Source organism: Enhydra lutris, unplaced genomic scaffold (genome assembly GCF_002288905.1).
Source record: "Enhydra lutris kenyoni isolate GAN:26980312 unplaced genomic scaffold, ASM228890v2 scaffoldscaffold75, whole genome shotgun sequence".
Lineage (NCBI taxonomy): Eukaryota > Metazoa > Chordata > Mammalia > Carnivora > Mustelidae > Enhydra > Enhydra lutris.
The window spans coordinates 435,705-449,003 of NW_019154159.1; the positions used below are offsets into that span (position 1 = coordinate 435,705).

Here is a 13,299-nt window from a genome sequence, read left to right on the forward strand (position 1 = left end):
GTGACTGTGTGTGACTGTGTGTGTGTGTGTGTGTGTGTGTGTGTGTGTGTGTGTTTTAGGGGGAGTGTTGCTCAGAGAAGCCCTGACAGGTGGTGGGTCATTACTGAGCATTGCTGTAGAACTTGACTCTGCCACGAGCTCCCTGTGGAAGGAGGAATATCAGAGGGCCTTCGGATGAGACCCGTGCCTTTTTTTTTTTTTTTAAGATTTTATTTATCTATTTGACAGAGAGAGAGAGATCACAAGTAGGCTGAGAGGCGGGCAGAGGGGGAGGGGGAAGCAGGCTCCCTGCTGAGCAGAGAGCCCTACGCGATGCGGGGCTCCATCCCAGGACCCTGTGTGGCACCCTGGAAAGCTATTCTGTGTACACTCCTTGACGATGTCCAGCACCCACTTACTCACCCAGGCCGTCTCAGCAGCACTGACAGCGGACGCTGCTGTCAAGGCGGCTTTGCAAAAGTCTGTGTTTGTGTGCAGGAAGCCTGCTTATGAATGTTTGAAAATGCATCTGTGCATACCTGCGGGGGAATTGGGACGTTGCCGGCTCTAGAGATCTGTTCCATTCTACAAGCTGTTATTGAGTGCTTGCTGTGTACAGGAGGGGGTCCCAAGGCCGGGCCAGGAAGTGCCGCCTACTGACTGACCACCAGATGTTCTAAGTCTAGAAAGAATTCCTCCCACCTGCCTCATCCCACTGACGGCTCACCTGCCTGCGCCTCCTGTCAGGCTGGCTCTGGGAAGTGGGTGAAAGGAAAGGCCAAGGCCAACGCATTTGCCTCTGGCCACCTCCCAGGGGGCGGTGCCCTCTGTGCTACATGATGCTGGGGCAAAGGAAGGAATGGTTTCAGCCACCCAGGGAAGGTGGCAGGTGAACTGGGGTTGGCAGCTGCATTCTGTCCCCTCCGCAGGTGGCCCAGGCAGTGGTAACGTGGTAACGGCAAAGGATGCCCCAGGTCCTGGAGCGTGCAGAGGGCTGCTGGGCCTGGGTGGTGCTGCTGGCCTCCCTGGTGACCCAGGGCCTCACTCTGGGCTTCCCTACATGCACTGGCATCTTCTTCACTGAACTACAGCATGAGTTCCAGGCCAGCAACAGTGAGACCTCATGGTTCCCCTCCATCCTGACAGCCATGCTCCATGCTGGGGGTGAGCAGCCTGGGGAGGGGCCGAGGGAGGGTTGAGAAAGAGCGCAGGGTGAAGGAGGAAGCCACAGTCTCCCTGGCCTCCTGGAGCTCACTTTCGCTGAGGCCACAGGCTTTGTCTCATGGGGTGAATTCCTAAAATGTCACCTGATTTCAGCCCCCACTGGCTGGAATATGGGGCTGGGCTGTGCTGAACTGGGCTGAGCAGGTCTTGGCTGGGCTGGGGATGGGGAGAGGGTATGGAGGCTCCCAAGGCGCACAGCCAGTCCTCGCAGTGGCTGGAGGCCGAGAGAAGATCCGAGCAGATTGTGGGAGTGCCAGACGCTTAGCTCAGACTTGAGGAATTGCTGCTTGGGTAATCTCTCTGAACCTCAGTTTCTTCTTCTGCAATATAGAGGTAACACCCAACACCCTACCACCTCCTACCTGGGATTATAGGGAGAATCCCATGAGTTACCAGCAGCTAGTATTCGGAGAACCTTGGCGGGGGCTTCAGGATGGGAAAGGGGGCTCAAGGAAAACACAAGGGGCAAGATGGGGGCAGGGAAAGAGCCCCATCTCTCCCCAGGAAGCAGAAGGGGTATTGCAAGGGCTGGGGAGGTTCAAGTGAAGGCAGCCTCCCCCGCCTGTTTCCTGCTTGGCTCCTTCAAGAATGTGACCCTCTCATCCTGACCTCCCCTGACCTCAGTGAAGAGGGATGGCCAGGGCTGCCTGGGAGATTCCCTGCCATAGACTTGGGCTCAGGGCCCTGCCCCTGACTCCTGAGAGCTCTTCAAGGAGACTCCAAAGACAGGGACCTGCGAGCGGGGATGGGGGATGGAGCAGGAGGCCCTGGTCAGCAGGAGCAAGATCTCCTGGCCCACAGGGCTCTCCCCATGTGCTTTCCTTGGCTCAGCTGACTCCACCTCCCTGCGCTCCTCCTGCCACTCCCTCCACCCGGCAGGAGCAGCCTGCTTGTTTTTCCAGGTCCTTCCCTCTAACTGGGGGAGAGGTCAGACTGGGAGAGATGGCCTCCCTGAGATGACCCCTGAACCTGGCGGGGCCTGGACTTAGGGCCCTGGGAGAGGCCTGGACTAGGCCAGACCCCATGACCTTTTCACCTGCAAGGTTGGGGCAGAAGTGGGAATCTCAGGCAGTTCATTCCATGCAGCCAGGAAGGAATCCATGCCAGGGCCCGGGAAACAGGCATCCCGTGGGGACCCCGACTCCCAACCAGCTTTAGACTCCCCAACCTCTAGCAGACATGCCAACACTTCAGTCGGCCTGGGATTCCCATCTGTATGTCTGTCTGTCTCACATACACACCTTTAGCCCATGCTCATTCAGAGTATCAGAGGAATTTTTTTTTTTTTTAAGATTTTATTTATTTATTGGTCAGAGGGAGAGAGAGCACAAGCAGGGGGAGTGGCAGGCAGAGGGAGAAGCAGACTGCCCACTGAGCAGGGAACCCGATGCGGGACTTGATCCCAGGACCCTGGCATCATGACCTGAGCCGAAGGCAGACGCTTAACCAACTGTGCCACCCAGGCGTCCCCAGAGAAATTTTGAACTTGAAATTATCCTCAATCTCAAGCATCCCCGGCCCCCACACATCTTAGAGATGAAGAAAGCAAGCAAGCACAAGTTCTAGGCACGTTCAGGGTTGCAGAGTGAGTTAAGGGCAGAAGCAGTGCCCTGTAGAGGAAACACCCTGCTTCCCAGTGCCCCTGGCTGTTTGAGCTAAGCTGGCACAGGTCCCAACCTCTACCCTCAGTGCCATGACTTGGGGCTTTGCCCAGTGTCACTTTTCCAAAGTCAGACCAGAGTTTGGGGTGGGGAAGATGGACGATGTGTGGGGCAGTAGTCATGTTCACTGCAGTCTTGCCTCTCCCTCTATGGCTGCCTGTGCTTGATTATCTCTGAGTGCGGGCTGCCTACTTCCTGTGTCATTCCCAATCTCGTACTGGCTCACATGCACACATCCCCTCTCCACCCCAAACATATACGCGCACTGGGCATGCGCTCTCGAGCTCACGCTCGCTCCCTCCCTCCCTCCCTCCCTCTTCCTTTGGCAGTTCTCTGGGAGAGTAACTGTAGAAATTCCATTGTGTGTACTTGAAGGGCAGGGCACCTGGTGAATGGGGCCCTGTGAGGTGTGGAGAAGCAGCCAGCCAGGACTGGCTCCTTTCCGCTCTGGGACTGGGCTGGTGAGAAGGCAGCTCAAGGTGGGGGTGGGGAGGAGGAGAACAGGCCCCTCTCCACCGGAAGCCAAAGAATTTGTGTTGGCTGGAAGTGATGGGGGAGGGGAGAAAGCACCCCACCCAGTTCTCTCCCGAGGCCAGGGCAAGGGGGTGTGGAGTGAGTGTTCCCGCACCCCAGGCTGCCCACCCTAGACAGATTGGAGGCTAGTGGCAGGGCTGTGGCCAGTCCTCTTGAGAATGGGAAGCAGGTGGGGGCTGTAGGCACTCACCATCGTTTTGATAAACTGGGACCCTCACCCACTGAGAAAAACCCCCAGCAAGGGGCATCTACCCAGGTCACGAGCCAGGCCTATTTTACTCGGATGGAATCAGCCTCAGGTCAGTGCAGCGAAGGGCCTCAGTCCGAAGCTCTGGGGATCCTTTTAGGGGTTAAACCAAGCCCTTGCAGGACCTCCACCTCCGCTTACAGGTGGTCAGAAATCATCCAGGGTGACCTCCTGTAGGGGAGGCGCAGAGGGGGACTGGGTTTGCCCCAGCCCATAGCCAGCCTGGGGCCGGGTGGCGATCAGAATCGAGACCTATAGGCCCCAGGGCTGTGCCCTTCCAGCCACATGGCTAGTTCTTGCTGGAACCCCTTCCCAGGCCCTCTCTCCCTCCTTCCTGTCCTCCTCATTCAGCTGCCACCTGCTGGCTGTCTCCTCACCCCTGCCCTTCTCCCTGCTTCCTCCCCACAGGACCCCTGTGCAGCATCCTGGTGGGACGCTTTGGCTGCCGAGTGACGGTGATGCTGGGGGGCGCACTGGCCAGCCTGGGCATGGTAGCAGGCTCCTTCTGCCGTACCCTTAGCCAGCTCTACCTCACAGCAGGATTCATCACAGGTGACAGTCTTCCCATTTTGAGAATTTCTGGGTGCCTGCCAAAAAGTGCCAGGCATAAGTGCAGGCCGCGTGTCTAATCTTCTGGGGCTGCTTATCAATCCCATGAGGGAGAGGGACAAAGAATATGTAAATGAGAAAGATTGTTTCTGATGGTGACAAACATCTGAGAAGCCAGGGAGGACCGCTGATGGGAGGGTGTCCTGGCTGGGGGGTGGGTGGGCCGAGATTAAACAAACAAAGAGGTAAAACATCTAGGACACCCCAGGCAGGAGATAAAGCAAGGTGGGGGAAGTTGTTGCTTTCAACAGGGCAGTCGGGGAAGGTCTTGCAGAGGAGGTGACATTTGGGCAGGAAGCTCATGGAGGTGAGGGAGTCTGCTGCCAGGCTCTCAGGGAAAGAGCATTCCGGACAGCAGGAACAGCAAGTGCAAAGCCCAGAAGGGCCCAAGGGGCAGTGGAGGGCATGAGCAAAAGTAGGGTGGAGGCTGGATGAGGAGTAGTGCCTGATTGCCGAGTAGTGAGATGGGAAACCATGGGAGTGATTCAGGTGGTGGGGTGAGTGACGTCATCCAACTGGTGTTTGTAAAGCCCTCTGGCTGCTGTGTTCAACATATGTGCACTGGGTGGGGACTAAGAGCAGGAGACAGGTATGAGCATCATAACCCAGACGGGAGATGGCCTACCTTTGACCATGGCGGTACGATAGAGGTGGTGAGGGGTGGTCAGATTCAGGACTGCGTGGGAGGTCCAGAGAAGAAGAGTCAAGGATGACCCAAGGTTCCAGGAGCCAAGAAGGGTGACGCCAAGGTTTTTGCCCCAAACTCCGGAAGGATGGAGTAGCCTTTAACTACAGTGGGGAACCGAAGGGAGGAGCAGGTTGGTGGGCGGTTGGGAAACTCAGGTGTGGAAGCATCCAGTCCACTGTTCGGGGACAGGCCCTCGGCTGCTCACGACAGGGCTGGCATTCTAGTATTGAGAGGAGGTATCGTTCTGCTGTCACTGAGGGAACAAGAGTGGGGGGCTGAGGGGGCCTGAGGACTGGGCCCTGCGGTGTCCAATCATTGGTGGGAAGGAGGGACACAGGCAGGAGGAGGCCCAGGGGAGTGAGGTTTCTTGAGAAGGTGAGGAGAGAGTGAGGGCTGTGTCAGGCTGCTGGTGGGTCAGATGGAAGGGGACCAGCCTCAGTCTTTGGATTTGGCAACATGGAGGTTGCTGACCTTGATAAGAGGGAGTCTGGACCAAAGGTGAGGCGGAAAGTCTGATTGCAGCAGGTCAAGAGCAAAGAGAAAGACAGGAGTTGGAGACAGTGGAGATAAACAGTATTTCCAGGAAATTTTGATGAAGGGGACAGAGAAACAGGCCAATACCCGGAAGAGGCTGTGGGATCAAGAGAGGTTTTTGTTTTTTTTTTTTTTTTAGTTGTTTTGGGTTTTTTTGCTTTTTTTAAACTGCCTTATTAGCTTCACAAAATATTATGAGCATCATGCCATGTAATAGGGGAAAACTCCCCGGGTGACAGAATCTTACAGACTGAGTCAAAATACAACATTCAAAGGCACCTGACTGGCTCAGTCAGTAGAGCATGTGACTCCTGATCTCTGGGTCATGAGTTCAAGCCCCATGTTAGGTGAAGAGCCCACTTAAAATAAAAACAGGGCACCGGGGTGGCTCAGTGGGTTAAAGCCTCTGCCTGCGGCTCAGGTCATGATCTCAGGGTCCAGAGATCGAGCCCCGCATTGGGCTCTCTGCTCAGCGAGGAGCCTGCTTCCCCCTCTCCCTCTGCCTGCCTCTCTGCCTACTTGTGATCTTTCTCTCTCTCTCTCTCTCTCTCTCTGTCAAATAAATAAATAATCTTTAAAAAAATAATAAAATAAAATAAAAACAAACATACAAAACCCCCCACCCACATTCAGTTAAGAGCCAGTAACAGGGGACCCTAAAGAAACATGTAACACCAAAGGATTTATGGGAAAGGTCCCTTATAACCAAGTTTAGAATGTAGGTACGTCTTCCTGAGGTACGTCTTCCTGCGACCTTGAGGGAGAACATCAGGACTTGAGGCATCAGGCCAAACTCATCCGGTCACGGTGAGGAGGGTTGGTGCTAACTGCCGGAAGACCACGCCAGGACTCCTTTTCCATCCGCTGCCTGACCTCCTCCCTCCCTTGCCCATAGCTTTCCAAGCCTCTGACACACGTCCCACCTATACTGCAGGATGCAACTGCCTGTGGAGGCACACGACATTCACCAGCTTCCAAACAGAAGGCCAAGGGCTCTCCTTTATTAGCACCTTGCTCCTTTTCATCCTTTCCTGCATTTTCCTGGTTAACATTTTGTACTGCCTGTTCCTCTTCGGACGCCATTGCTCCTGGGCCTCTCCTTGTGGGCTCCTCTTCCTCTTCGTAGCAGAGAGAATGAACCCCCAAGACCCTTCCACCTGCACATCTGCTCCCCCTCTGCCTCCTTTTTGGGATCACCCCTGGCCCGCAGACCCTTGGGGCTACCGGGAGCAGGTACTGAGAAGGGAGTGGGAGCAAGCTGGGGCTGGGTTTCTGTTTTCTTTTTTTGTTTGCTTTTGTTTTGCTTTTTTATTTATTTTTTATTTTTAAAAAATATTTTATTTATTTATTTGACAGAGATCACAGATAGGCAGAGAGGCAGGCAGAGAGGGGGAAGCAGGCTCTCCGCTGAGCAGAGAGCCCGATGCGGGGCTCGATTCCAGGACCCTGAGATCATGATCTGGGCCGAAGGCAGAGGCTTTAACCCACTGAGCCACCCAGGCGCCCCTGTTTTGCTTTTTTAAAAAGATTTTATTTCTTTATTTGAGAGAGAGAACACGAGGTGGGGGGAAGAGGCAGAGGGAGATGGAGACGGACAAGCAGACTCCCCACTGAGCAGGGAGCCCAGCCTCTGGGCTTGATCCCAGGACCCCGAAATCATGACCTGAGCCAAAGTCAGATGATTAACCAACTGAGCCACCCAGGCGCCCTTTGTTTTGTTTTTAATGGGAGGAATAACAACGAAGGAGAATGATCTGGCTAAGAGGAGAAAGTGGGTGGTGCAGGAGAAAGAAATTGCTGGAGGGATATGCCTTAAGTGGACAAGATGAAGGGCATAAGCAGCGGGTTGACCTTGGCTGGCAGCAGGGACAGACAGTCCAATGTCACAAACAGAAGGCAAGTGGTCAGCTGGGGGTCCTGGGGGAGGTGCATAGAGAAGGACTGGTGGTCATCCAGGAGGGTGGGAGAGAAAATTGATAGTGGCATCACAGGTGGCCCGAGAGCCCAGCTGAGAATCGTGGTCATGGTGTGGCGGTGAGCTTTCTCTTGCAACATGTTCAGCTGTTCGGGCAGCACAGAGAGGGTGGGGGTGTAGCATCTGAGCTGAGCCAGGAGAGAAAAGTCTAAGGGAAGCATATTTTAGGCAGTGGGAACAGCAACTGCAAATGTCCCGCCGTGGGGGGCAGCTTGGTGTCCAGAGGAAGAGAAAGAAGCTGATGCGGTTCAATCATGGTGAGTGACAGGGAGAATGGCCTGAGATGGCACCCAAGAGATGACAAGGGGCCAGACCCTGCAGAGCCTTCCAGGGCACAGCAACTACTGTGGCATTTTTTTCCAGGTGTAATGGGAAGTCTTTGAAAGGTGACTTACCCCAATTTAGGTTTTTATTTTATTTACTTATTTATTTATTTTAAGATTTTATTTCTTTATTTGAGAGAGAGCGAGCCAGCACAAGCAGGGGGAGGGGCAGAGGATAAGGAGAGAGAAAAAAGCAGGCTCCCCACTCAGCAGGGAGCCCGACATGGGGCTCCGTCCCAGGACCCCAAGATCATGACCCGAGCTGAAAGCGGATGCTTAACTGACTGAGCCACCCAAGCAACCCCCCTCAATTTAGGGTTGTTTTTTTTTTGTTTTTTTTTTCAATTTAGGTTTTTAAAGATTAGCCTGGTGCTGTGCAAAGGGCAACAAGTGTGCCCCTGGCAGCCTTGGGAGGGCAGAGCTGATGTTTCTAAGGAGGTGGCAAAGCAGGCTGTTTCCATCCTCAATCTCTGGGGACCTGGAAGTGGGTCTGGGCCAGAACAGAAGGAGGGCAGACATGGAGCAGGACCCCACGACCCATCTGGGTGCCTGCGGGAGGCCCAGAATGCCCTCCAGCCAGTCTCCTCCCTCCCACCACAGGCCTGGGCATGTGCTTCAGCTTCCAGTCGAGCATCACCGTGCTGGGCTTCTACTTCCACCACCACCGGGCTCTGGCCAACGCTCTGGCTTCGGTGGGCGTCTCCCTGGGCATCACGCTCTGGCCACTGCTCTCCCGCTACCTCCTGGAGGACCTGGGCTGGAGGGGCACCTTCCTTGTCTTCGGCGGCGTTTTTCTCCACTGCTGCGTCTGTGGGGCCATCCTGAGGCCCGTGGCCACCACCGTGGTCCCCGAGACCACAGAAGCGCCTCCTCCACCTTCCAAGACACCTGCTCCCGGCTGCTTGGCAGCGTGTGGTCGGGCCATCCAGCGCCACCTGGCCTTTGATATACTGCGGCACAACGCGGGCTACCGAGTGTACATGCTGGGCGTTATGTGGATGGTCCTGGGCTTCCTGCTGCCGCACGTCTTCCTGGTGCCGTACGCCATGTGGCACGGGGTGGACGAACACAGGGCGGCCCTCCTGATCTCCATCATTGGCTTTAGCAACATCTTCCTGCGGCCCATGGCCGGGCTGGTGGCGGGCCGGCGGGACTTCGCGGGCCACCGGAAGTACCTGTTCAGCCTGGCAGCCCTGCTCAATGGCCTCACCAACCTGGTGTGCGCCGCGTCGGCCGACTTCCGGGTGTTGGTGGGCTACAGCTTGCTGTACAGCGTGTCCATGAGCGCCATCGGAGCCCTCATCTTCCAGGTCCTCATGGACATCGTCCCCATGGATCGGTTCTCTAGCGCCCTGGGCCTCTTCACCGTCCTGGAGAGCGTCTCCGTCCTCATCTCCCCGCCGCTGGCCGGTGAGGCCCTCTTGGGGCGGATGTGGGTGCGGCCTGGGCGTGCGTGGGCGTGGCCTGGGTGGGCAGGACGTGGAGGTGGGGCAAAGGGGAACAGTCTGAACAGATCTGGGTGCCATCCAGCATCTCCAGGGCGAGGGACTTGGAATCTGTGATTTTCTAAGCGTCTGTGATTTTCCAAGCTGCAGCCTCTTCCCCAGCTGGCGCCCAGGGCATGAACAGTTAAAAATAAGGAGGTGTTTTCTTTTGTTTTTTTTTTTTTTTTGGTACCAAACTTGCCTGAGTCCTTCATCTTCCTCTCTGTCCCTCTGTTTTCTTATCAGCAAAGTGGGGAGGTTAATACGATCTACCCCATAGACTTGTTGTGAGGACCGCAGTTATACAGCAAAGAGCTTAGCAGAGAGCCTGGCACAGAGCAGAAAACCACGTGCATGTTTGCCTGATTAAGATCCTGGCTGTCCCACTTCCTGCCTGTGGGACCCAGGCAAGTCATTTTCCTTCTCTGAGCCACAGTGTCATCTCCAAAAGGCAGACAGGAACACCTGCCTTAACGACTGGTTCGCCTGTGCCAGTCACTGGGGGTCCTGGCTGACTGGGGACAGATGCCCAGTCCCCACCTCTCAGGGCTTCCCTTCTGGTGGGAGAGTCAAACCAGACACAGGTTTGTGCTCAGCGTGGTGATCTGTGCCAGGAGGGAAACAAACAGGTATGGAAGCAGAGCCTCCCATGGGCAGACTTGCCAGGCAGCCAAGGATGTGACATTCAAAGTAACAGGGAAGATGTGTGAAGCCCTTGAGGCTGGAGGGCAGTCAGCGATGGTGGCAGTCAGTACAGTCCTCTGATGACAAGGGGGACTCTTCCCAAGTGTGTCATTGGAAGTCGTGGTTTCCAAGGGAGTTGATGAAAGCAACAAGTGGAGACGATTACCCAGGAGGAGGTGTGGGAGGGCCCAGGTGTAGCTGAGTAGGTATCCCGGACTAATGGCTCTTGTGTGCTTGGTTCCCTGCCACCAAGGGTAAGGGAGACATGCCATGAGGTGCACTTCTGGCCCCAGGGTTCTTCTTGCCCCCTGGAGAGCAGGCTTAATGTTCTTGTTCTCCTTTGAGTCAACAAATCTTTATTGAGTGTCTTCTATGTGCCAGTCATAGTGGCTCATCCTGGGGATACAGCAGAGCCTGAAATAAAATCTCTGCTCTCGGAGAGCACACAAGGTAGTGGGAGGGAGGCCTGGCATCCCCAGACAGCGGCCTAACTTGCTCTCTGTCCCCCAGGGCTCCTCCTGGACACCACCGACAACAACTTTAGCTACGTTTTCTACATGTCAAGCTTCTTCCTTATATCAGCTGCCCTCTTCATGGGTGGCAGCTTCTGTGCCCTGCGGAAGAAGGAGAGGCCAGGCATGCAGGCCGAGGCAGAAGGAGCCATCACGGGGGTGCCCTCAGAGCAGGGCCTCATGGTGGAGGACTCACGTGGTGCCAAGAAGCACCTGTACACCGAGGTTATGTATGTGACCAGCATCTGAGCCCTGAGGTCCATGAGTGACCACTGCCACAGCCCAGGAATGTGATGTCCAGCTGCCAGGGGCTGGGGTGAGGGGCTGCCCAGGAAGCCCGAAGCCAGAAGCCTTCTAGGCTCTGCACACTGGGACTCAGCCAGGAGCTGGGACCTTGGAGGCTGGCCTCCAACGACTCAGAGCTCCATCCAACCAGCAGATCCAGGAGCAGGTCCTCCTGATTTTTTTTCTGGGGCACCAGCATACCTGGAGCCTAGGAAAGTGAGTCTACACCCTGCTTGGGTCTGTCACAGCCGGCTCAGCCCAGTGGGCTGCCCAGTACTACCGCTGCCACTCGACACACTGGACCCTCCAGTCTAGCCTGGACGTCTCCGATGTGATCTCTTTGTCCTTCTTCGGCCTCCAGACAGTTCCAGAGAGTTTACCCCTCCTCCAACGCTCTCGGCCCCCTTTCTTCCCAAGGGCCCGGGCACAGGTTGTTGGGCCTCATGCTGACTGGAACCTTGGGGAAAAGAACCCCTGAAAGAATGAGCTGGGACCGGCAGTGGTGGATAGCCAGGCTGAGGGGTTGGCATGGACACAGGACACGGACAGATTAACGGTTGGGGAGAGGACCCAACCTGGTGTCTGGGCAAAAGACTGGAGGGGAGCCCTTGGCTTGGGTCCTAGAATCACTGAAGTCTGAGGGGTCCCCTGCACTCAGCAGTGCCTGCTGTAAGGTCTCCCTCCCTCCTGTGCCCCTGCCTTGTATCTTGGTCATAAAGCTGCGTGCTGGCGTGGGGGAAGGCCTGACATTTGAGTGAGCAGGGGCGCAGAAGGATTGCTAGGCAGGGCGGGAGACCTCTGGGAAAATGGAGCTGTTTTGCAACAGAAGCCTTCTCTCCCTCTCCTGCCCTCCTCTCCCTACTGTGTCAGAGGTGTCCACCCTAGGGTAAGTAGCCGGCTGGGCCAGCTGCCAGCCCACCTCCACTCCCCAGGGCGCTTCTGCCTGGGGTGTGGAGGTCAGTGCCCCCCACACACATACTCTTTTTTGCTGGTAGGGTTCCTGAGGTCATCACTTGGGGGCTGGCTGTCATCAGCCCAAGCTTGTCCCAGCAGGGTACCACCTGAGGCAATGGAAACATAGAGTTTGTTTGAATAACAGACAAAACGTTCCTGCAGCAGGTTATAAACCCCACGAACTAATGAAGCTGGAAAACAGGCCTTGAGTACTCCCTTCCCTCCCCGTTTAGTTCTCCCTGCGCTGCAGGCGCTGCTGTGACCCAAGGCCTTGTTTGTTGATTCAGGCTCAACCAGGCTCCAACAAGAAAGCCTTATCAGGAAAATAAAATTTTATTTGCATGACCTGACTCCAGCCTGCCTTCTCCTGTCCAGCAGACATGAGTAAGCATCCTTGGGGAAGTACTGTCTTCTCCAGGACCCTGCCATGAGTGCCCCCTCATGGTCAAAGAAAGTAGTGCAGAGGTGAAGCGAAAGGCTCTGAGCTGGGATAGACTTCATGTTTTGTCTCTGCCACAATCTGCTGTGTGACTTTGGGCAATTGTTCACCATCTCTGGGCCTTAAAAAAGGAGGAGCCTGGCCTGGATAAATCAGAGTCTCTTGTTTGAAAAGTCTGATCCTGAAGACCCCCCCCCCCCCAAGGCCGTCCTGCTCCTCACCCAGGCATGTACTTGGCCACCATCCACAGCCTGTGCCCTGAAGGGGGAACGCTTGGACACATTTTACCCGGTCCTGTCTCCTCCTCCATCTCAGCTGAGTGGAAAAGGAGAGAGTGAGACTGGTGGATAGGTGGATATCTTTGGCCCTAATAGCCACCAGGCTTTGAAATGTGCAACCCCTATTAGGCCCACTTCCTGAAAACAGATTTCTTTTAAGGAAAAAAGATATGAGTGAACATTCAGCATAGGAAGCTTTGATCTCATCTTCTCCCAGCCAAGACTGGCAATAATCTCTGGGCAGATTCCCTTCAACAAAATTATTGAGTATCTACCACATCCCAGGGCCTGGGTAAGAGGAGTAAGACCTGGTGATGCCCTCAGCACAAAACCAAGGACTGAGAATTTCTCCCCAAGGAGGAAGGCCCCTGAGCCTTTCAGAGGGGACAAATGAGGGAGAATGGGATGGCCCATCTGATTCCAGATCCCCACTTAGGTGCTCTCCTGGGAATCCTCTAGAGAGGAACTAGAGCTGTTCCTGACCAGCGCAGGTTAGAGCTCGCTTACCTCCTGTCCCTGAACTCTGAGCCCCTAGTCCCCAGGACTTTGCTACTCTGTCCAGACAGAGGCAGAGAAGCCCCTGGCCACCTTGGGTTGAGATGTACTTCCCCACGTTTTATCGGCTCTCTATAGAAGCCAAAGGGCCTGATGACAGGTCTGGGGCCACTGTCCTATGTGGAGCTATCAGGGTACCCGGGCACCCAGATTATAGTCATAACTCCTGCCTCAAGGGGTGCACACAGGGCAGGGGCTGACCACAAGGACCTGAGCCCATGGAGGTGTGGGGTCTGCTGTCAGTGATGCTGTGGCAGGCTGGAGTGTGGCAGCCACCTTCCTTCCTTGCCCAGGGCCAAAGATACGTGGTCCTAAGCCTCAAGAAGCTCACAGA

At 55.4% G+C, this 13,299-nt stretch overlaps 1 protein-coding gene across 1 annotated transcript; it reads left to right on the forward strand.

The window, feature by feature from the left end:
* Nucleotides 1-944: 944 nt before the first annotated feature.
* Nucleotides 945-12,025, forward strand: LOC111160402 (solute carrier family 16 member 5). The gene is made up of 4 exons (XM_022523500.1): nucleotides 945-1,143; nucleotides 4,054-4,197; nucleotides 8,375-9,184; nucleotides 10,453-12,025. The coding sequence occupies exons 1-4, from the start codon at nucleotides 945-947 to the stop codon at nucleotides 10,701-10,703; spliced, it is 1,404 nt and encodes a 467-aa protein (XP_022379208.1). The 3' UTR covers nucleotides 10,704-12,025.
* The last annotated feature ends 1,274 nt before the right edge of the window (nucleotides 12,026-13,299 follow it).

Excerpts from the sequence above, each read along its gene's own strand:
- LOC111160402 (XM_022523500.1), top strand. The coding sequence starts at position 945 with ATGCCCCAGGTCCTGGAGCGTGCAGAGGGCTGCTGGGCCTGGGTGGTG. Across the intron at positions 1,144-4,053 it reads AGCCATGCTCCATGCTGGGG|GACCCCTGTGCAGCATCCTG; the intron begins GTGAGCAGCCTG and ends TCCTCCCCACAG. Across the intron at positions 9,185-10,452 it reads CATCTCCCCGCCGCTGGCCG|GGCTCCTCCTGGACACCACC; the intron begins GTGAGGCCCTCT and ends TCTGTCCCCCAG.